This window comes from Cuculus canorus, chromosome 29 (assembly GCF_017976375.1).
Source record: "Cuculus canorus isolate bCucCan1 chromosome 29, bCucCan1.pri, whole genome shotgun sequence".
Taxonomy (NCBI): Eukaryota; Metazoa; Chordata; class Aves; order Cuculiformes; family Cuculidae; genus Cuculus; species Cuculus canorus.
Genome location: NC_071429.1, coordinates 1,252,327 through 1,276,803, shown reverse-complemented (window position 1 = coordinate 1,276,803; position 24,477 = coordinate 1,252,327). Strand labels below are relative to the sequence as shown.

Here is a 24,477-nt window from a genome sequence, read left to right as displayed (position 1 = left end):
AAATAAAGCCTTTGACCTGTGTGGCTGTCAATGGGAAAGCCTGGAGGTATTGCTGGTGCTGTAGCAGCGAGACAGCGCGCAGAGGAACTCCAAGAAGGAGGCCAAGAACAAGAGGGCAAGTTCACAAACTATCAGCATTCAAAACAGCTGCAGGCAGAGAACCTGGCCTGGTTCTTTTGCTGGGAAGGCCATCGCAGCCCAGACAATGTGTCTTTCTCCCACTACGCTGGTGGAAATCAGTTTTCTCTTTGTAATTGTCCTTCTGTTCACCAATTGCTAATGTGCTCTTTTAATCTAAATAACTTTTATTTTATGTTAAAGACAAAGAGCAACACAGGAGAGAGCCCGAGTGAAGCTTCCACGAAGCAGAAGAATGGTCTGTCTTCCCTGCCATGAAACGAATTAACTCCCACTAGGTCATAGCTCTTCCCTGGGAAGGACCATGGGACTGGAATTGGTCCTCGGGGCCATTAAGTCCTGAGCTGTATAATTTTCCTTCCCTTTACATCACCAAGGTACCAGGCATGCAAGAAGCAGTTAAAAGTTCCCCAACAGAAATTATTCTTATGCAACACCCCTGCAACTTATAAAATTCAGAGCTGTAGGACATAAATCAGCCACTAACCGCCTGAGGTTAAAGAGAAACTTCCTCTCGTAGCAACCTATTGCATAAATGCCTTGAGCAGGAGCTCCTGTCTCCCAGAATCTCTGTTAGAGAGTGGTTGGCTGGACTATAAGGCTGAGTCTTTAGGATTCTTTCTTGCCCTTTTGCTCTGACCCACCTTCTTGTCTCTCCCTCAAGCCTGCGAGCATCAGGGAGGAGGTGGAAAGCCTGCAGCTCTCTGCTTTGTGCTACCACAACGCGTAGTTCGGATCAAGCTGAAGGTGGTCCCACCACCATCGTGCCCCTGTTTTCCGAGCCCTGCTCAAAGGACTGCAGCACCGTCCCCAACTCTGACTCAGGTCCTGGAAAATTTCATGAAGGTTTAGTGACCACCATTGAGACTTTTTCATGTGAAATGTCTTCCTGCCAACCGCTTTATTGGTGCTGTCCATGAGAAAGGTTGGAAAAAAAGGCTCTCGGTCTGGGCATTTGCTTCTCATAGAATCACAGAATGTTTTAAATCAACATGGACCAAAAGCCCATCAGTTCTACCCCCCTGCCATGGGCAGGGACACCTCCCACTGGATCGGGGGCTCCAAGCCCCCTCTTGCTGTAAGGTCCCCCCAGAGCCTTCTCCAGGCTGAACAACCCCAGGTCTCTCAGCCTGAGGGAGGTGTTTATCCTGAGGATGCAACTGGGAATCCAGCTCAGGATGCTGTTCTGAAGCCTACAGCAGAGTTCCTGAGACCACCCCGTGGCTGCCACCGCTCCAGCATCCACAGAGAACCAAACGATTCCCCCCACTGTGAGCCCAAGCAGGGGGTCTTGATGGGACACATGTTCCCAGTACAGATATGGGATGTGATGAAGCAGCTCACGCTGCTACCCAAGGCTGTGCGGCATCCTCCAAAGCCAGCTGCAATGCCACATCCCACCCAGACGCTGGAAACCAGCTCCAAGTCCGGACCCATCCTCACAAAGGCTGTTCCTGCTTTGCTTCTCACCCTTCACAGCTTCCTCCAGCCCACCAGTGGGCTAAACTGACCTCCAGCAGCTATTTCTGGCCAAAACTTGTTTTATTGATATTTTAACCCTTGCTTACTCCCCTCCTCCCACTCAATACACCAGAAACAAAGAGAAACCACCATGAGCAGCAGCCACCAGCCTTTGGGGAAACAGCTGATGCCAGAATAAAAACCCCAGGGCGTAGGGAAAGCCAATGCTTTTGGTGCCCCTCTGGGTGCTGTGCCATGGGGAACGTGAGAGCTCGGTGCCGGGGCTGGTGTTACCATGCTGTTTGTTTGGTGACTGTTTTCTATTGTTATTTTTAGCCGATGACGCCTGGGGTATTTCACTTCAGGATGTCCGGTCTGAGCCTCCTTCTGGGAATCCCATGTTCTCTAATTGTAAACAGCCCCATTCAGTTGCTCGCAAGCACGAGAGGCCCCGGCTCATGCAGCAGGGCTGTCAGGTGTGAGTCAAACAGGAAGCCACAAGGTATCAGCCATGAAAAAGCACCCTCGATTAACTCGTGGGACCTGGCCCTGGTTGAGCTGCTTTAACCTGGTGCAAGGTTGGGATGTTCAGGATGCCGCCTGCACTGGGGTTTGGCTCAGAGACCATGGACAGGATGCTGTAAAGGATCTAAATCTGGTAGGAACATGAGTCACACCGGGCATCCCCAGGGACCGCAGCTTCCAGGGCACCTCAGCACACAGAAACAGTTCCCTGAACCACCCGTGCATGGAACGGCATCGCCAACGATGTGGGGCGTGTGCAGGGTTGTACCCATCTCTTATCTGACTCATTTCAGCATCTCAGGGGAAACCCTGGCATTGATAAACACCTCTCTGCTCCCTGCCTCCACATTCACTAACCGAAAGCTGGAGTCTATTTTTAACCCTCAAACACCCACTGCAGGCAGGGGGGAGGGAGCTTGCAGCATGGCACAGGGGGACCAGCACCCTCCGTGTCACTCTCAGTCCCGGTCTCAAGGCTGAGCTGGCTCATGCGGGTGTTTACTGGGTAATTTGACTGCGGCATTGGCAAGTTCTCAAGCAAAGTGAGACCAAAACAAGTCCCACCACAGGCACTTTCCATACTCAGTGCTGGTCCCGTGCCGCCAGATGCGCTATGCAAAAGCAGAAGGCTCCCAAGTAACAAGCAATAGGAAAACAGCCTCAAGTTGCACCAGGAGAGGTTTAGATTGGCTATTAGGAAAAATTTCTTTACCAAAAGAGTGGTGAAGCACTGAAGAGGCTGCCCAGGGCAGTGGTGGAATCCTCAATCCCTGGAAGGGTTCATAAGCCATGCAGATGTGGTGCTTCAGGACATGGTTTAGTCAGTGCAGTGGGGTTGGGCTGACGGCTGGGCTGGATGAGCTTAGAGGGCTTTCCCGATTTTAATGATACCACGACTCTAACTTTGTTTTCCAGCACATTCCCCAAATGAATGTGCTGGTGAACCTGGCTCAGCTACGCTGTTTCCTGAGGAACTGGATCCAGAGCAGCACACGTCAGAAAGGCAAGCGAGGCACAAAGCCTCCCAGCTCAAGATGAACTCGCAGTAGGGAGTGGAAACCAGACTCAAGCCACACTGCTGGTTGAGGGTCATTTTCTTCTTGGTATTCACCTTCAGAAAAATCAATCATAGAGAATCAATCAATCATAGAAAATCAATCAATCACAGAAAATCATCAGGTTGGAAAGGACCCACTGGATCACCGAGTCCAACCTTTCTTGTCCTCGGGGCTGTGGTGTACGTGGACACACATCAACCAGGACTACTGCAAGCATGCAGAGCTGTACAAGCCTGTGTACACTGCCCAGCACGGCAACGGGACACAGCAATGTGAAACCGTGAGACCTCGGGGCTCCTCAGGTCTCAGAGCTTCACGTTACAGCGTGTCCATGCGGAGCTGCTCAGCCACTCTGTATGGAAACAGCAAGAGAAGCAGCATTTTTGTTTCCCATCTGAACCGAGAGCAGGAAGGGCAGGGGCAAGACAAATCGCGTCAAAGCCCAAGATGCAGCAGAGCTTGTTGCATCTGAGGTGATGCACGTCCAAGCCCGATGACGATCTGAAAGTTGGCTTTGCTGTGAATTTGGAAGGGAAGTCGATGCCGGGGTTGGCAAAGCCATCGGTGTTCATGGGAGCATTTTATGCTCCTTCTGCATGGAGGGAGCGTATCCAGCTGGGCTTTGCGGTCAGGGCAGGACAACTTGTGCTTTCCCCAGCCTGGTTTTGGAGGATTCAGGGGTCAGGCTTCCAGCTCTCCCTCAGGGAAACACCTCCACTCCCAAACATTGAGAGATAGAGGAGAAAGTCTGGTTGTAATTCCTACTTAAACAAAGGCTGCCTTTAACAGTGGTGCCTGTCCCTGCCCCGGGACAACACCTGATGTTTCCTTTCCAAAGCCCACACACCATCTATAAGGGGAATCGTAGAATGGTTTGGGGCAGAAGGAACCTCAAAACCCACCCAGTCCCCACCCCGCCATGGGCAGGGACACCTCCCACTGGATCAGGGGCTCCAAGCCCCATCCAACCTGGCCTGGAACCCCTCCAGGGATGGGGCAGCCCCCACTGCTCTGGGCAACCTGGGCCAGGGCCTCCCAACGCTCACAGCAAAGCTTTTCTTCCTAAGAGCTCATCTCAATCTCCCCTCTTTTCAGCTCAAAACCATTACCTCTCATCCTAACCGTTGCTTCAGGGACAGTTTTTTCTGGCTTTAGGAAAGTCTCCATGGTCAAGGCTCCCAAACGCCTTTGCTCTTCTTCCTGCACATCACAGCCCCCTCAAAGACAGCCTGAGCCTGCAGCTCGAGTGGGAGATGCATTTGATCATCTCCAACAGCTACACCCAGCCAAGAGCACCTGTGAGCCATTTTCTCCTATTTTCTGTTTCTGCTCAGAGTCTGGTGCAGACTTTCTTCCTTCTTCCCAGGGACCTGGCTTAAACATTTGAAGTTGCCTCTCCTCCAGGATGCTTCAGTCCAAAGCAGAAAGCTCGGCAGCCCAGAAATAACTCAGGAGACGTAAATCAGCCCTGCAGCCCCAAGAAATAGGTTCCCATTTCCCTACTGGAGAGGCCACTAGGGAGTCACACACACGGCAGCGCGCCACAAGGGTGGGTTTTGTACCTGTCCCGAGGCTGCGGTTCTTGCTCTGGCTGTTTCTGCTCCCATCACGGAGATGTGCTATAAAACCTTCGTTTCCTGACACACGCGGGATGGGGCCAAAGGGTTGTGTTTTGGACAACCTGGCTTTTCCATGGCAACCGGCAATGATGTCACTTACATGCAACGATTGGAAGGAACCTGGGGGGACAGAGAGCTCTCCAGGAACGAGGCAGGAGAGAAGGCTGAGATGGCAGGGGACATGCTCGCTGAGGGCCTGGACTCTGGGAGAGCAGCCCAGACAATGTTTTCCTTGGATGGCCCCGAGCACAAGCCGTGGCTGAAGTACATGGAGGTTGGAGCCTGTCACAGTGGCTGTAGCAGAGACCATCCTGCCTTCTCCTTACTCGTCCTCCAGGTCCCACCCCTCTATGCATCCCCTTCATCGCTTCATCTCCCAGTGGCCAAATGGCCCCAGCCAGCTTCTCTTGCACAACACTGGCTAAAACATCCGACCGTCTTCTCTGCTGTGCACAGGCATTTGCAGCATTAATCCCTCCCACCCTTCACATCTGGGGCTCTGAGCTGCCCTGCTCCCCTCCCTTCCCCTGCCATTTCTCTCCCCCCTTTTTGTTCCTACAGCTGCTATTCTTCCCATCACAAATTCCCTCCCTGCAGGGGAGCTCCTTTACGACAGCAAAATAATTAAAAACTGGGGCAGACAAGAATGCGTGGCACCGAGGGTCGGCATCTGTTGCCGTGGGGCAGTTTGAAAGCTCTCAAGCAGTGGTGTCCGTCTGTCTGTCCAGGCTTCCTGTGGCTGGAGCCATCTGATACCGCAGTGCATCACCTCTGAGCACTGCGCTGCAGCGAAGCCCTATCTGGGTTAGCTCCTAGATGCTGCCAGGGTAAACACACTGAGTAAAAACATCCCTGCATGCACAGAGCTGCCAAGGAACTGCTGTTCCGCCTGGTTGAGATATAACAAAAAAAAAAACCTAAGCATCTCTTTTCCACCCCAGAAGCACCCATGCAGATGTGAAGCATCGGCTCTAACCCCATCCCCGACTCATCTCTTGTGTTTCATGGGACTGACCTGGACATGCAGGTGCAGCCAAGGAGGGAAGAAGGCCAGTGGGGTATTTCAAAGACGAGAAGTGAACTGCCCGCGCTCATAGAGCAGCTGGGATACACCACCCCTTTTAGCCAAGGTGGGCAGAGACTGAGAACAGCCATCTATCACAGCTTTAATTGTTAACTGGCAAGAAAATTTTCACCTGCTGCATCCTCAAAGTATTCATCTACTTAATGGTCCTTCTAGCACAGCAAGTAAACAAGCAGGCAAACCTGGGAGATGTGATCCAGGTCTCTTAACTCCTTGCTCGTGTGCTGAGTCTTTACACGATACTGGGTGAGCCGTTTAAGTGACCCTTTACAGATACGCCTTCCTTGACAGCAAATGAAAGCACCCCCTAAAAAACCACCCCAAAGTAATTCACTGCAAGGCACACATCAACAAAACAGCAGCTAGAGACCAGTGAGGCTTGTAAAGAATCCTAGAACCATGGAATGGTTTGGGTTGGAGAGGACCTCACTTTGAACCCTGTGCTATGGGCAGGGACACCTCCCACTGGATCCAGTTGCTCAAAGCCCCATCCAACCTGACCTTGGACACCTCCAGGGATGGGCCAGCCCCCACCTCTGGGCAACCTCAGCCTCTCTACCCTCAAGAGAAAACATTTCTTCCTAAAATCTCATCTCAGTCTTCCCTCTTTCAGCTCAAAACCACTCCTCCTCATCTTCTCCTGCTCTCCCTGATCAAGAGCCCCTCCCCAGCTTTCCTGGAGCACCTTTCCAGACTGGAAGCTGCTCCAAGGTCTCCCCAGAGCCTTCTCTTCTCCAGGCTGAAGAACCCCAGCTCTCAGCCTGTAAAGAGTTCAGGTGCTTGTGGATGCAGACCAGCACGAGCGAGGTCCACAAAAGCCAGAGGAGATGCGTTTGCACTACCTGTGGTCACATGTAGCTGTTGTCGGATAACTGTCAACACCCAACGTGCTGGGTAGCAGCAGCGTGAACCAGAATAGTTTGAGTTGGAAAGGACATTAAAAATCATCCAGTTCCAACCCCCTTGCCATGGTCAGGGACATCCCACTGGATCAGGCTGCCCAAGGCCCATCCAACCTGGCCTTGAACACCTCCAGGGATGGGGCAGCCACGGCTTCCCTGGGCAACCTGTTCCGGTGTGAAGGCAGTGAAGCAACTGTCTTCCTCATGGTTTTAGACCTCGCCAAAAGATTTCATCCTCAGTGGAACAACTTTCAGCAATCGGCGTCACCCAGCACGCTCAGCCCGGCACACATTGTCACAGGGCTGTCTCTACACATCCTTCCTACGGAGGTCCAACGCCACCAGCACCGCTTGCAGAGGGTAAGAGGGAGGAGGGAAAGAAAAGAGAAAACAAAACAACGACACAATATGACCTTCCAAAAACGTTGCACGAAAAGTGAACACTCAGCAGCGCGAGGTTTCCTGCGCAGTGAGAGTTGGCCAGTGAACCAACAGGAAATCACTGCTTCCTGCCTGCAGAGGAAGCGCCTATCTAATGCCTGTGATCAAAAACAAACACCACTTCGATTAAGCAAACAAAGGACCTAAAACTTCAACAGCTCGAAGCCTGGGTGAGCTCCAGCAGGAGGGAAACGCATCCAAAAATAAGAGGCTTGTAACCTTGAAAAGGCCCTCATCCTCTTCCCTTGGCCGTGACGCTGCTTGCACTGCATGAGCGGAAGGTGGAAGGGATTAAGCAACCTCCTGACCATGCCCCTGAGTGGGTGCTGCCATCCCAAGAACTGCCACTCTGGTAAAGGGAAGAGGTGGCCTCCAGCAATGGCCTCAGCTCTTGGGTTTGGTGGAGGAGTAGTGCCAATGGTCTGAACTCAACCCCAGGCATTCCCAGTGCCCGCTGCTGCGAGCAAGGCCAGAATGATAGAATAGTTCAGGTTGGAAGGGACCTTCAAGATCATCCAGTTCCAAACCCCCTGCCATAGGCAGGGACATCCCACTGGCTCAGGCTGCCCAAGGGCCATCCAACCTGGTCTTAAACACCTCCACGGATGGGGCAGCCACAGCTTCCCTGGGCAACCTGGGCCAGTGTCTCACCACTCTCCTGGGGAAAAAAAATCTTCCCTATGTCCAGTCTAAATCTGCCCCTTTCCAGTTTATCCCCGTTCCCCCTCGTCCTATCCCCACAAGTCTTTATGAACAGTCCCTCTCCAGCTTTCCTGTGGCCACTTCAGGTACTGGAATGTCACTAGAAGATCTCCTGCAAGCCTTCTCTTCTCCAGGCTGAACAACCTCAAGTCTCTCATCCTGTCCTCGTATGGGAGGTGCTCCAGCCCTCCGATCATCTTTGCAGCCTCCTCTGGACCATTCAAACAGAATCCCAACTTCATTTACCAAAATTTCTCTGAGTCTTATTGAAGCAAATCGAGAAGCGTTTGCACGATGACAGGAGCAGGAGCAACAACGCCTTCAGACCCTCCAGAGGAGGTGGGAATGGACCTTGCATATTCCACAGCTTCAGAGGCTGTTTATTCTATAGAATCATAGAAAGCCCCGAGTTGGAAGGGACCCACATGGACCATCGAGTCCAGCTCCTGTCCCCGCACAGAACAACTCCAACATTCACACCATGTGTCTGAGGGTCTTGTCCAAATGCTTCTTGGATATTGTCAGGCTTGGCACCGCAACTGCGTCCTGGGGAGCTGTTCCAGTGCTCCACGACCCTCTGGGTGAAGAACCTTTACCCAATACCCAACCTAATCCTTCCCTGGTACAACTCTGGGCAACTGGGTCCAGGGCCTCTGCGCCCCCACAGGAAAATAGTTCCTCCTAAGATCTCATCTAAATCTCCTCATTTAGTTTAATATGATTGTGAGCCTTTCATAATTACAGGGTTTCACCTCCAACAAAGCAGCCAAGGGATGCTGAGAGCTGTGAAACGCCCAGGAATCTTGCAGTCCTTTCTGTCTTACTGCAAACCTTTTGCCTAGACAGACCACAGCAAAGAGAATGGTGGGAAAAGTCAGCAGGATCCAACAGCCTTGTTGTCCCCATCCTGGTGTACACGGCCAGCACTCGGCTCAGCTGCTGTGGGAGGAAAAGCAAAGTCTGATGCAGTATTTATTACCAAGTTATTGGATCTGGGTCTCACTCAATGGAAAACCAACACAGAACCTGGTCTTTCACCGGATTTAAAACACACGCACAAAGAGAACGAGGAAGGAATTTTGCTTTCAAACCCAAATATCAGGATGTCTCCATCTCTCAATCCTACTCTGGAATGCCTATATTCCCTTCAAAACCATGCTCTGCCCACAAAATAAGACCTTTCCTCTCCAGTGAGGCTACCTGCCTGCTTGAAGGTCCTCCAGACTGCTGTCTGTCCATCCAGCTTGGTGTCGGCCAGCCAGCCCACGGCCTTCCAGGCTCAGCCTTGAAGCTCCAGCATTAGTTGTTCTGCATATCAGATGCTCTGGGCTTTTCCAAAGCCAGGCTGACTGGAAAAACTCCTCTCCCACCATGAAAGCAAGCACAGAAAGAGGAAAAAAAAAAAAAGAAGAAACAAAAAGGTACCAGGGTTGTCCTGGAACTTTGTGTTTGAAAGGGAACACTTTTCTCTAACTCACTGAGCACATTTGACAATGGGGTGAGAAAGATGGTTCAAGAGCAAAGGACAGCGAGCAGTTCCTAGGGAGGAGCAGGCTGGCATGAAAAAAAAGCTACAGCATGTTGAACCATGGTGTTACCTGTCTCCCAGCCTTCTAGGGACAAGCAGAAGCTACGGATTGGTAGCCCAAGGCTCCAGCAGTGCCAGCAGCACCATATGACCTTGGAGACAGGCACCATCTCCTTCTGTTCCATGCTCCATTCCAGGGGTGTAAGATGCAGCCCCTTGAGTCCTGCCGCGTTCTCTGCTGTAGGTTTGCACCACCGCTGCAAAGCCCAGGATGGCTTTTACAGACCCTCACACATCTGCCAGACACGGCACAAAGCAGACCACGACCATTTTAATGGTTTGAATCTGAGAGATGGGAGATTGAGATAAGATCTTAGGGAGAAATGTTTTGCTGTGAGGGTAGGGAGACCCTGGCCCAGGTTGCCCAGAGCCGCGGTGGCTGCCCCATCCCTGAAGCGGTTCAAGGCCACGTTGGATGGGGCTTGGAGCCCCTGATCCAGTGGAACTGGATGGGCTTTGAGGTCTCTTCCAACCGAAACCATTCTGCGATTCTATGATTATGGTTTCCCTAGGGATGTTTGACTCTGAAAGCTCTCATTGGGGTCTTTTTAAACAGTCTGGTCCTTCCTACCGCAGAGCTGCAGCCCTGGCCTGGTGAATAAAAGGGTTGCTGGTGCTGTTCCATTTCTTGCTGGAAAATACATGCAACATCCCTAGAAAGTTGATTGCTAATAGGGAAACACTGGCCAATTTCCTCATTGTGCGAGTGCCAAGAACACAGATGAGCTCCTGGAGGCTGCTACAGAGGGGACGATGGGCACAGAGGTGGGGAAGTCTTGCAGGGGTAGAAGTGGCAGTAAAGTTCTCATCTCTTCTGGAAAAATCAAGGGAGCACAATTACGGAGCTGAAAAGCCCCATTAAATCTGAAGGTTTCATCTAGTTTTACATTAACACATGTGAGCTCCTGCTGGAAAAATGCCTGTCCCAGGCAGTAGCACAACAGCTTCAGAGGTTTCCTCCTGCTGCAGAGCTGAGCCCTGTTCAACATCAAGTCTGGAGATGTTCATTTCACCTCCCACAGTCTGCTACTTGAAAGCCCAATTTTATCAAACTCCTTCAACTTAATGGGATTTAAGGTGAATGCGACTGCTTCCCTTATGCTGAAAGGCTCTCTTCCTCCCTGGAAGAACCCTTCTCGCGTCCATCTGTCCTAGCACCCGTTCCTGAGCAATCTCTACCTACAGCTCTTGGTCCATTTTCGGAGACACCAGAGCGCTGCTCAAAGTTGTTGGATTTCATAGAGGTCTCTGGATAAGAGCAGACAGCAACAACACAGCTGTGCCAGGATGGAAAGCACCTGATGTTGGGTTGGACTAGAAATGGGATTTTAAGGAGAAAAATGCTCAAAAATTTATCTTGCCTGCTCAGACTTTCGACATCATGGACTACACAGGCTCTCTAGGACTTTTGTACAAGCCACGGGTTCTGCAGGTCTCCTAGAAAGCTTCCAGTTATGTTTTGAATTATTTATATGTTGCAGAAGAGAAGACAACCATCATGTTATCTAAGGCATAAGAACATACCGTGCTCCACCACCTACCCGAGCCGACACAGAGCCCCAGAAAGTCTCAGTAAGGCTGGAAGGAGTAATAAAATTGTTCTTTCATACCTTCTTTGATCGTTTCCCATTTATAACGCCCAAGATCATGCTTGTTTTTTTCAACTACCATATCATATCAAGAATTCAGCTTATCCAGATCAGAAGTGGACATCAAATATCTACTTTTAGCCAAGATGAAGAGTCCTCAGAAAAGCCTCCTCCTCCTCTCCTCTGCCTGCAAAGGGAGCCAAGGTTGAGCAGCTCAGCTGGGTTAATCCACCTTCACTTGGATGAATTCCACCTGACAAGTCTATACATGGGCTGGAGGAAACCAATAAAGCCATTGGAAACCTTCCTAATTGTAATTATCCTAGACTTTCTTTCCTATTTCAGGGCAGAAGACAGAAATTCGGGAAGCTTGCCTGAAATAGAGCTTTTAGGAGAATTTATCATCGTTATGGCATGGAGGCTTGCTACGGTCTTGTCCAAACCCCATCCCACAGACACCCTGCAGTATTTCCTAGACTAAGATACTATTTCCTCCGAGTTGCACTTCAGCACAGACAGAGGAGGCAGATGGAGATAAGAGGAGAAGCTTAAACTGGGGACAGGAGATACTGAGATGTGAGGGCTGTCGGATAACATCATCTGGACTGGATTGAGTGGCGGGCAATCAACTCCTTAACCTGGGAGTCATTCCACTTCCCGGTATCTTTGGCCATGAAGCCTTAAGGACATTCCACCAAGGCCATTTGATCCCTCCAGCTTCGCAGCCCCTTGGAGCAGCAGCACTGTCATTTGTGGCTTCTTGTTGATAACAAAATCCCTGAGCTAATATCAAGACGTAAACCCGTAGGGCCCAGTTTAACTGTGCTGTAATCACCCGAGCTCAGCAGCAGAAGGAAAGGGGCAGCTGAGAGTTAGGAAAAGAGGCAGAACTTCTGGAGCACCTTCCCTCCCAACAGCGGGGACTGCAGCATCTTGCTGCTTTTCCCACCCCTCTGCTTTGTCAAACTTCAGTGGTTACCAGTCTGCTACAGAACGTGCCATAACACAGCAACGTTTCTTAGGCACGCAGAGTTTCACATTCCAAAGTACACCCATCCCCACTGTCCTTAGCCCATATCGCACCGCAGGTTCCCACATCGCTTTGCTGTCCACGTGTATCACCTCTACTTATTCTGCACGTCACTTTTCCCTCCCAATCACCCCGAGTAACATGGAGGTAGAATCACAGACTTGTTAAGGTCAGAAAAGATCTCCAAGCTCACCGAGTCCAAACATCAGTCCAATCACACCGTGCCTACTAAACCACGGCGTGAAGTGCCACATCTGCACATTTTTTTAACCCCTCCAAGGGTGGAGACTCCACCGCTGCCCTGGGCAGACTCTGCCAGGGCTTCACCACTCTTTCAGTAAAGATGTTTTTCCTAGTGTCCAGCCTAAGCCTCCCCTGGCACAACCTGAGACCATTTCCTCTCGTTCTATCACTTGTTACTTGATTGAACAGAACAACATCCACCTCTCTGCAACCTCCTTTCAGGCAGTTGTAGACAGTGATGAGGTCTTCCCCTCATTCTTCTCTTCTCCAGGCTTTACAATCCCAGTTCCCTCAGCAGCTCCTCGTGACACTTGTTCTCCAAACCCTTCCCCAGCTCTGTTCCTCTTCTCCAGATGTGCTCCAGCCTCTGAATGTCTTTCTTGTACTGAGGAGCCCAAACCTGAACAGAGAATTTGAGGTGCAGCCTCACCAGAGCTGAATATCGGGCCACAATCCCTTCCCTGTTCCTGCTGGTCTCCCCATGGGCGATCCAAGCCACGATGCTGTTGGCTTTCTTGGCCACCCCTGGATGTACAGCCACTGTCAACGAGCATCCCCAGGTCCTTTTCTGCTTTCCAGCCACAGTACCCCAAGCATTGCTTCTACTTACTCTGCAGCTCAGTTTTCCCCGACTTGTTCCGAGTAACAAGGAGGTAGGGAACCTGCTGCAAGTTATCCAGCAACCAGAGGAGCCAATAGAGAGGAGAGAAGGGACTCTTCCACCTCTGAAAGGTGAAAGTCTTCCTTTCTGCACGGCATGAGGGTATTTTAGGTGTTCAAAAAGGCCTGCTAAGAAAGAGAAGGGGAAAGTGCCAGGAACACATTGCCTTTTGGGGCACCTTGAATGCAGTGAGCATCCTGGGAAGCTGCTCCGGAGGAGGAGCTGGCAGTTTTACAACATGCTATTTTGCAGTGTGCAATCCCTCGGGAAGATCTTAAAGCTTTATCAGGGATAGGCCTTTGTTTCTATCACTGCCTCTCATGTATTCACATGGTTACAGTTTCCTGGGAGGGCAAGAACTGGGACCCCACACTGGAAGTTGCAAGTTAGGCAGCAACTTCATCACTTGTCCCAAGTTCCCTTCATTAACTTATACCACATGCTGCCTCCTCTGCCGCCTCCTCTGTTCTGCCTCCTGCTTTTTGTGCACAAAACAACCCTAACGGATCACTCAGGCAAAACTAGAGTCCTGCTAATGCTCTGCTACAACAACACCACACGCTGCACCTCCTCCGTCTGTGGTCTCCGGTATGGACTGCAGCAAACCCCACCGGCCACACGCCGTCCGAGATGCTGTGTTTGCACCCATCCCAAGTTCCCTTGGGCTTCAGCCCATCTCTTGCTTCATCATTTAAAAGGCACTAGAAAATTCCTACAAGGTTGTTCAAGGCAAGAGAGCAGAAACGCCACAGACACTGTTGGGAAGGTCCACAGCACCCACACAATACAGCCCTCGCCTCCGAATCACGAATGCATCTCCCACCCAGTGCCTTTCCAAGCTCTTCTTTTAGCGTCACCCCGGGGCTGCACAGATCTCTATCAGCCCAGCTCGGAGGCACACTTGACTGCATCATGTTTGTTTTTCTTTGTCTTTGAGAGCAGGATTTCTCCAAGCTCCCAGAGAGCCGGGTTTTGTCCGGTCTCACAAGGAGTGACCCAAACCCAGGCTCACCTCCAGCACGCACAACAGCGTCCGATGGGGACAGCGCCAACACTTTCAGGCAGAACAGGTTGGGGGCTTGCAGTTTGAATGCTTACAGCATCTGCTCTTGTTCTATCCAATACTTCCACAGTCGGAGCCCAGCGAGAGGGGTTCAGCACTGCAGGGACACACACGAGCACCCACCGGGAACAGCCGCGTTCGTGGATGCAGTGACCAGCAGAGTCACCGTCAGGCTACTCACCCTGGCTTTGTCCTTGCATCCAGAGGAATTAAAGCCCTTGGAGATGAGGTCTCATTGTTCAAGATGTGCTTAAGGGAGGCAGCTGCTTTCTTTATATCTCAAGATTCACTAAAGTTCAGGAAGAGAGAGAAAGAGAGGGGACACGAAAGGGGAGGGACTGCGAGAAGGGGCCGTATAGAATGACAATGGAAGGAAATGCTTTATCAAACCTAGAAAGCCAACCCTGTCCTGGGAACACAGAGGGAGAGGAGGGAAAAAAAAAACAACCAAAAAAAAACCTTGTAGAAGAAAAGCGAGTTCAGCTGCCCTGGGTTCCTCCCTTGGCAGCGCAATTCCTCCTCCCCCAGCCCCTCGGTCCCAAGCACAATGCGAGCGGTGAAAGTCGTCAGGCTCAAACACTTTTTTCATGAAACAGAGAGAAGTTTCAGTTCTTTCTTTTAAAAAAAAAAATAATCCAACAACCAAACCCTGCCTGGGAATGGGAATGTGACGCTCTTCCCCCTCCCCCAGCTCCAGCCTTCCAAGTTTGTATGAGTCAAACGTTTGCAATGTGTTACCGAAATGTTACCAAGCTGGAATGCAGCATCCGAGAGGGTTGAGCTAATAAAACTTGTGTTTGTTGGCTGGGAGAAAGTGTCACCGGCAGAGAATTCCATTCTTATTCTTCTTCCTTTTGTTTTTCCCATCTGTGTCTTCTCTGGAGAGGGTTAATTGGTTGTGCAATGGTGTTAACCCTGTGCTCTCTGTCCCAGATGGAAATGGAAACTGTGCTGGTCCGGAGAGGCGGTGGGGAAGGGTCCATGTGATGGAGCAGGTGGGAATCATCTATCAGATTAGATATCAAGGAAAAATTCCTTCACCAAAAGGGTTCTCAGGCCCCGGCAGAGGCTGCCCAGGGAGGTGGTGTCTTCCCCATCCCTGAAAGGGTCTAAAAGCTGTGTAGAAGAAGTGCTCAGGGACGGTTCAGTAGTGGACAAGTACAGTTGGACATTAGGATCTCAAAGGCCTTTTCCAACCAAAGGACTCTAGAAAAGGAAGGGCCAGGGAGAAATAAAATCACATAGCACAGCTAAGAGAACTCAGCTGCTGAAGCGTGACTTCTCCAACACATACTGGGAGATTCCAGGGTCAGAAAAGCACAATTTCCTCATCTGACAGCCCTCAGGTTTGTCCCAAGATGGAAGCTTCCATGGCCAGATCCCGAGTCCAGAACCTACAGCATTTCCAGAAGCATCTGCTCTGCATTTACACACATCAAGCTTCTCAATTTTTGCTTCAATAATTTAACACCCAGACAAGGAGCAATATTTTAATGCTGCTAAGTCACCACTAAAACCAGCGTCTTTTCTTGTTTACCTGGGCCTGGCTTTAACCCCTGCAAATTGATGATTGTTCTGCATCTTACCCCTTCTTAATCTGGTCAAGTCCAGTATCTTCCAGCGTCACTAAACACCCAGTGGAATAACAGATTGAGAGGCTCTTGGGTCTTGATGTGCTGAACAGATTAAGCTCCGCGCAAGTCACACTCCCTCCTGTTCCCATCGCTGTAGGACAAGGGGATCCTTGCCCTGCCTGGAGTCGTTCTTCCCTTCATAGGTTTCAAACCCAAAGTCAGCTGCCAGCATGAAAAAAAGATCCGTGGCAGGGGGAATGGAACTCAAATGATCTTTAAGGTCTCTTCTAATACAAACTATTCTATGATAATGCTGGGTAAAGGTTTCAAAAGCCCAGAACTCATTTAGATGTCTATATCTAATTTTCACTAGAAAGTTTTTGTCACTTAAAAAGAGAAGTGATGGGAGCTGAGCAGAAGACTTCCTCTCTGGTCACTCAAGAGAAGCTCTCCAGGGTGAGATTCCACTATATACTGCTTCTTAGCTCCATTCTCACTACTGTCCCTGCAGTAATCAAGGATTCTGGCCACCTCATTACCTGTTCTTCAGTCCTCACTCCCCCTCTTGGAGGGGAAGCCACTGGTGTTTCTGCAAAAGGCCAGGGAAGCCTCTGACACGCTGAGGGACAGAGGTAGCACCTTTCACTAGATCTGTAGGGGAATTTCACAGAATCACCAGGTTGGAAAGGACCCATTGGATCATGGAGTCCAACCGTTCCTAACACTCCCTAAACCATGTCCCTCAGCACTTCATCCACCCGTTCCTTAAACACCTCCAGGGAAGGCGACTCAACCCCCTCCCTGGGCAGCTGTTCCAGTGCCAATGACTCTTTCTGTGAAGAATTTTTTTCTGATATCCATTCTGACCCTCCCCTGGTGGAGCTTCAGGCCATTCCCTCTTGTCCTGTCCCCGTCACTGGGGAGAAGAGCCCAGCGCCCTCCTCTCCACAACCTCCTTTCAGGCAGTTGTAGAAAGTAATAAGGTCTCCCCTCAGCCTCCTCTTCTCCAGCCTAAACAACCCCAGGTCCCTCAGCCGCTCCTCGTCAGACGTTCTCCAGCCCCTCACCAGCTTTGTTGCTCTTCTCTGGACACACTCCAGAGCCTCAACATCCTTCTTGTGGTGAGGGGCCCAGAACTGAACACAGTACTCAAGGTGTGGTCTCACCAGTGCCGAGTCCAGAGGGAGAATCCCCTCCCTGGCCCTGCTGGTGACCCCATTTCTGATCCAAGCCAAGATGCCATTGGCCTTCTTGGCCACCTGGGCACACTGCTGGCTCATGGTCAGTCGGCTGTCAACCATCACCCCCAGGTCCTTCTCTTCCGTGCAGCTCTCCAGCCACTCTTCCCCCAGTCTGTAGCGCTGCATAGGGTTGTTGTGCCCCAAGTGCAGGACCCGGCCTGCAGTTTGGGTCATAACAGACTAGGTTTGCAGCTCTGAGCTTTCTAGCCTCTCACTCTCATGGTGGGAGCACAGCCCAGTCCAAGAAGGGTGTGTGAGGATGAGTGCAAGAAGGAAAGCTGGAGAGTAGAGAATTCAAGGGACTGCCCTCCTCTAGTGCTTGCAAGCCTTAGTCTTTCCAGGAGGTGGCTCCTTCCACCTAGGATTCCTAGCCCCAAACCATTTCCAAGGCTTGTAGCCTTCAACTTTCTGAAGGACCTTGCCTTCAGGGTTCAGGTCCAGGAGGAAGACAGTTACGCTCTTCCTGCCTCACCCACTGCCACCCCAAGTGTCTCTTTCAGTAAGAACTGTTGGCCTAATTTTGAAGGCCTGGCTTCAGGTTTTGCCTTTAAGGGAAGGGAAATCATCAGCCAAGCGAATACTCCCAGGAGCCTTGCAAAGGGATGGACTCCACCTCTTCCACTGAAGTTGCCCTGCTTTGTGCAGGGAGCACACGGATTCTCTCAAGAGTAGAATTAGGGATCCTGGCCCTGCTCTGGGGTTGAAGAATCATCATCAACCTGGCCTGGCTATTTCCAGCCCAAGCACAAATTATCCTTTAATGCTGACTGGAACAGCGTCTCCAGAAGAGAGGGAGTATCACAGTCCTCTCACCTCTAAAACCGAGTGATGCCAGTCCTGCTACAGCAGGTGGGTGTGAATTCCCGAGACTGGAAACAGGTGAATTCTTCTTCAAAGCAAAAAATGTCATTTTTACTGTCACAAGAGCGAGGGAGAAAATTGTTTATTTGTTCTCACCCCTGGCAGCAGGAAAATTCACATTCAAGTTCTGGCAGAGGGATCCATCAGGGATTGAGGGCTGCTTTCTCCCCCAAATGACAGGAAATCAGTTCTTCCCAATATCTGATCTCTATCTCCCGTCTTTCAGCTTCAAACCATTAAAATCATTGTGCTCTGCTTTGTGCCGTGTCTGGCAGATGTGTGAGGGTCTGTAAAAGCCATCCCGGGCTTTGCAGCGGTGGTGCAAACCTACAGCGGAGAACGTGGCAGGACTCAAGGGGCTGCATCTTGCACCCATGGAATGGAGCATGGAACAGGAGGAGATGGAGTCTCTCCGGGGTCACCAAGGTGTCCCGAGCAGTCCTGTCCTTAAGGAGACCCACAGGTAAAAACTGTCCTTATGTTTTTTTCTGACTCTGTTCTCAGATAAAAGAGCATGATCCCCAAAAAGAGGGAAAAGGGGAAAACAGAAAGGAGATTGCCATGGTAGAGATCATGGAATCCTTAAGGTCGGAAAAGACCTCTATGCTCACCCAGTCCAACCATCAACCCAACCCCACCATGCCAAATAAATCATGTCCTAAAGTGCCACATCCACGTGTTTTTTGAACCCCTCCAGGGATGGAGACTCCACCACCACCCTGAGCGGCCTCTGCCAGGGCTTCACCACTGTCAGTAAAGACTTTTTTTTCCTGGTATCTATTATTTTCTCCTAATCTCAAAGGTGCGCTTAGGAAAGAGCTCGGCAATCAGTCACTCAGAATTGAATGCCCCAACCACTGTCACGCCTGCTCTGGGTCTGAGCCAAGTTTTTATAAGGAGTTATAAACTTTTACCTAGTTGGATATTTGCATGCCAGGTGTAAGGACACAGAGAATCATCAAAAGCATAATTGTTTAGAGGCGAGGCAGAGATAAGAGGCTACCACCTTGTTGAACAAAGAGACATTTCCAGACCTAAGAAAATGAGACAATCTTGTCCAATTAAGAAGGCTGACCAAAGACTCCCAGGAGAGAGAAGAAAGAGGGTAAAAGATTAAAGTCTTTGTGTTTCAAAGACAGAGGTGACCAGCCAGGAAAGTTCATGCCCTACCAACCGGAGTGTTGGAAAGGTGGATCTAAGGAGCTTCCTGAGGGTGTTCATGATAGGAGGTATGTCTGAAAGGTTTGTTGACCACCCAAAATAAGTTCTGTCCCAAAGAAATTCTGACTCTATCAGAGGTGCCAGAGGCAAACTTGGAATCCTACCCTGCAGGACAGATGGAGAAGAAGGATTTTGTTCATGTTTGCGCCCCAGCAGTCAAAGGGAATCAGAATGGTTTGGGTCGGAAGGGATCTTAAAGTCCATCCGGTTCCACTCTCCTGCCATGGGCAGGGACACCTCCCACTGGATCAGGGGCTCCAAGCCCCATCCAACCTGGCCTGGAACCCCTCCAGGGATGGGGCAGCCCTCACTGCTCTGGGCACCCTGGGCCAGGGCCTCCCCACCCTCACAGGAAAATATTTCTTTCCGATATGTCACCTCAATCTCCCCTCTTTCAGCTGAAAATCATCGCCCCCACCCCATCCTACCCCTGCGCTCCCTGATAAAGAGAGCATTTCCCACAGCTGCTCATTGGAAAGACCCTTGTCCAAGAACTGGAGGTGCACACGGCTGCTTTGGCACAAGCAGTTGGAGTCTCCTGGAAGGGTCAACCCTGCCCTGAAGGAAGACCACAGGCAGTCAAGCAGACCAGGAGGAAAGGGGCCATACAGAGCTTTTGGGGTAGACCAGCTGTGGTGTGCATACGTGCCTGGGGGCAAACGCTGGTTGTAGGCTCACACTGTAGGAATTGGAAAACAGGACCCTGTGAACTTTGAGGTGGGAATACAGAGACCAAAGTATGGAACAGGCAGTGAGCAAGGCTTTCAGAAGCCGTGCCGTGCTCCACCCTCTGAAGGAAAGCACGTGCCTGGCTCCTTTGAACTGCCGCCCTTGTGCAAATGTTAAGCCCCAGAGCTCTAATCTGCACTGGGAATTCCAAGAGCGCTTCTCCAAGCGTCTAACAAAAATCCCAAACCTCTACACATTCCAGTGGGCTCCTGAAATCTCCAGCTACGCACACACGCTCTCAAGGGAAAAATCTTCATTTAGTCCACAAGCATTTCTTTGCCATTCATCTCAGTCCCCAGGGGCACCCCCAGAGGCAGTTGAGGGTGGACACAGAGAGGAAAAAGTCCGAAGTGCCAGGAAATTTCAGGGGAACTGTAGGGCAGTGCAGAGGAACATAGAGACAGATGTGGATAACGCTCCCACCATGCAGGAAGGTTGTTCTGGAACCCTCCCAGAAGATGCTGTGGGCATCGGCAGTCTGCACATTGCTTTGCGACGGGACCTGGGAGACAAGGTGGTCCCGCACAGCGCAGAGCGGCACCCAACACGTGGGATACCAGTCAGGGAGGGGACAGCTGTACTCAGTCTCTGTCTGTGTGACACATGGGGAGGATATCCAACCCCAAGAACATTTTGGACACCTGATGTGAATTGAGTGGGGGACACGGACTGAAAGACTGACACGCCACTCTACGCAAAACAGACCTTCCCGCTTACTAAGAGCAACTCCAACAACCGGTTTCCCTACGCAATGTTTCCATGAGCAAGTGTTCAGCCACCAGAAACTTCAGTGTGAAACAAGGATTAAACTCACCAATTCTCCTGGCTCTAAGCTTCTAAGGACGGAGAGAGTGGCTCATCAGCATGCACCATGCCCTCTCCACATCACACCAGCATCTCCCTGGAGAGTTCATCCAACACCAGACCTGCTGGAATCATTTCACTTCTCAAGTTTCAAACTAGCAAAAAGGCATTTCAAACCCCTTTTTCCTTCTTTTGAAAAGGTTAGTCCCTTACGGACAACTCTGCAGCAAGGGTGTGAGGAGAAGGAGGAGGAACTTGCCTGGCCCTGGTCCCAGTAAATCACAGTTCAGAGACAGCTGAACCCCATTATGTGATTATTAACCCCAGCCCTGCTTCATTTGTTTGGCCTGTCTGGGGCTATATATAGTGATGGATATAGAATTACATACAGCTGTGGAGCACAGACCCCACCTTTCCCCAAAAATGTAAGGAAAAAAGACTAATTCCAGCAAAACAGGAAGAGCATGCCTGGGAAATGAGAAGCAGCTGTGAAGAGGAGGGGTGGGATGTCATCTAGAGAGCCCTGACTTCAAAACTTGCAGGAAATGTATAAGAAATTTCACAGCCCGTTTTCTAATCCATCATCCCACCAGGTCCTGTGGTGGCCCTTGGATCTATGGAGCACTAGGGGTTAGAGTATCTCAAAATCATGGAATGGTTTGGGTGGGAAGGGACCTCAAAGTCCATCCAGTTCTACCTCTTCCCACCTCCCACTGGATGAGGGGCTCCAAGCCCCATCCAACCTGGCCCTGAACCCCTCCAGGGATGGGGCAGCCCTGGCAAACGTGCGCCAGGGCCTCCCCACCCTCGCAGGAAACCTCCAGAGAGACAAGCCCTGTCTGCTCCAACAGCAAATTATCATCAGGGAGCTTCACAGACCTGAGCCTGAACCCTTTTTGCCAGGGGTGTCATAAAGTGGCCATCCCTCCTGGATGGATTTAATTCACATTCCTGGAGGAGTTCAGAGGAGGAAGGGGCATTTTGGGGGAGGAAAGACCTTCCTTCTCTAAGGGAGGATGGCTTTGAAAACCTGCCACCAGCTAGTATGGTGCTGGGATGGAGGAAACTCATCGTTGACTCTTTTGGCTCCCCAGCAGTTTGACTCCCTGGCTACAACAGCAGCTCTGGCAACAGCCGCTTGCACCTGAGCTCCTGCCCTGGCAGATGGTGCATCAGTTTAATGTTTCGTCTCAGGACAAAGCTCAGGGAGGGTAATGCAAGTGCTCAACTCCTCTCATCTCTGTTTTGGATACAGATGTCGGTGTATCAGCTGGCCAGGTAGACCCAGACACACGTGTTTGCCTGGAAAGCGTGCCTTCACTTCACTGCAGGCGGTGGCTGAGGTACGTTCCCAGTGCTAGCCAAGAGCCCATAACCTTGCTTTTCCACCCTTTCTCATAGCTTCCTGTTTGCCAGGAGAGTTTGAGGTGAAACCAGCCTGATTCGGTTGTGTTTTTGTGCAGTGCAGCCTTCCCTTGAGCGAGGGAGAGGAAGACCGGCTTCATTCAAGCTGTGGTTTCAGCAGCTGCTGGCGCCAGGCTCCCCGCGGTCAGGTGCGCTGCTCTTGAGTGACTGCACAGGGCTGATTCGGTGAGAAGGAGGAGAGAGGAGCTGAGATCAAGGTGTTCATCTGCAAAGGAAGGAGCTTCCAACCGAAGTGCTGCCTGCGTGGTAGGCTTGCGGCTAGCAAGCTCACCCCTTCCTGTCGAGCTTCAAACTCGCCCCGACACTCTTGTTCTGCACCTGCTGCGTCTGAACTGCTCACCCAAGGGAGAGGGCTCCTCTCTCTTCTTTTCAGCCAGACCCTGGGATGAAAATGGGAAACCAGTAGCTCTCTTAGAAACTCAGATCTTCTTTCCCAGTCTGCACCAGCCAGAAGGGATTTAATGCCTTCTTGTTTTGTCACTTCCATCTCAATCCTGTGTGCAGACAGGAGAGGGAGAACGGAGAGAAAGTGTATGATGGATTGTGCAAATCCCCAGTCAGAATTTTGATTTACTGAGGCCGGGGGTACTAAATTGCTTGGACAGGAATTTGCTCTAAACCTTTGACACAGAAGACATTTCCCTTTCTGGCCAAGACAAACAAGGGAAGGAAGTGTCTGGGACTTTTAAAGCGACCTAGTGGAGACAGGTAAGGGCAGATAAGGGCTGAAGGAAGAGTGGGTTGGGTAAGGGAAGGATCTCATTTGAAAGATTTGTTTGAGTCCTTAGCTTTCTGCAAACCAGACCTAGAGGACGTGAAGATGCCCAGGGAAGAACTGCTTGTGACGAGAGAAACAGGCTCAACACCCCCAAGTGCCAAGTCCAGGGCTTCTACTCACACTCCACTTCTTCTCTTTTTTCTACGTACTTCGCAAAGTTCTTCGTGTCCGATGCCTGTGCCATGACTGTGGCTCACAGGATTCCAGTGCTCGTTAGCCAACCTTATCAGGCTCTGCAAAGTCTCCTGGCAAAGAGTGCCAGGCTCAGGTGCCTGGGTGATGCCTGCTTGGACCATTCCTGCAGGATCCTGTGATTGCTCAGCTTTATTGCTTGGCGTAACAGAGTATTTGTCCCTTTCCAGCAGACATCTTTCCACTTCCAGGTCAGATCATCTAATAAAAAGAAGAGCTGGAGTTCTTCCTGCCCTGCAAGAGGGAGAAAAACACTGTCTGGGTGTAAATGATGGAGGAATTGACAAACCCCCTCATGATTAATGGAAAGATCAACTCTTTATTAATTCTGTTCTCTGTCCCCATACCACTCATGTCAGGAACATGGGAGATCCTCACGTTTCCAGTGCTGGGAATGGGACCAGCAAGGCGTCTTCTAAGGGACAGCAGTCAGGATGAGCCTGGCTCCTTCTTAGCCGCGGCATCTCTGCCAGGCTCCAAGAAGGGGAAGGCAGGCATCCCTCCAGCCTGGAAGCAAACCATAAGTACCTTTCCCAGTCTGATGCCACTGATTCCTCACCCAGCAGCAAATGATTGCTAAAAGATAGTTCCTGCCAAAAGGCTTAAAAGGCAAGGTGAAAGGCAAGGGTTAACCTTGCCTGCATGGGGTTACTTTGCCTCTCAGGCTTTCCATTGCTCCTTGGGGTTACCCGTATGGTGAGAGCTGACTCCACAGGTCCCCTGCACCCTCCCTCCCTTAACATTTTACTCTTCGAGCTCGAGTCTTTCCACTTGCCCTGAATTTGTCTCTTTTTAACCCTTCTTGGCACTCAGGAAGCAACACAGCAATAACGTGCCGCGCAGCACGGGAAGGCTGCTCGTGGGTCTCTCTCCACACAGCATGGATGGAGGATATATTTTGGGAAAACCCAGAGGGAGCAGGAAGGTCCTCGGTGCTGTGCCTACAGTACTCCCGTGCTGCAGAGTGGCAGATCCTTCTCCATGGGCTTCTCCTGTTGGGGTATTTTGCATGCAGTGAGTCACTAAATAAAACGCCTGCCCAAGCATAGATCGCCCCGGCCGTGGCCGTCAAGGTTCAGACGGGCTCTGCTGAGGTTCCTCTGTATGGCCAAGCGGAGATCATGCAAACAAAGCCACTGTTTTCTGGGTTATTTATAAAGCAAGCTGGACAAATAAACTTTTCCTATCCAGAATGGTCAAGGTTATGAATCCATAGCTCTCTTTTCCTATGGGGACCTTATTTGTGACTCATTCCCGGCAGCCGCTCGGGGGCTTCCAGTCCACGAGCTGGAAGCGATGAGCTTTTCAAAGGGAGGAATGGCTTGGCAGAGGCTGATGAAGGCTCCCTGCAAGGACTGAGCCCCGTGCATCCTCTTTTCTTACTATTAAGCAAAGATCTGCACAGAAAACCATCTGTAATGCACGTAAAGGCTTTTTAAACCCCAGGAAATTGGCTGGAGCACCATCTTGAGGCAGTTTCTGGAAGCTGTGGGCAAAATATCTCTTATAACACCTTTTGGTGGGCTGGGGGATGAAGATGTGGGTGTC

At 50.9% G+C, this 24,477-nt stretch overlaps 1 protein-coding gene across 3 annotated transcripts in view; it reads right to left on the bottom strand.

Annotated features, from left to right (window-relative positions):
• Positions 1-14,693, bottom strand: part of HDAC7 (histone deacetylase 7) — a 90,690-nt gene extending 75,997 nt beyond the window's left edge. The window contains exon 1 of one of the 3 annotated variants that reach the window (XM_054051435.1): positions 14,564-14,693. In XM_054051435.1, the coding sequence (XP_053907410.1) occupies positions 14,564-14,693 (130 nt within the window). Of the gene's footprint in view, positions 1-14,053; positions 14,078-14,285; positions 14,515-14,563 lie in introns of those variants that run through there. The other 2 variants (XM_054051437.1, XM_054051445.1) reach the window with 2 other exon arrangements.
• Positions 14,694-24,477: the final 9,784 nt, after the last annotated feature.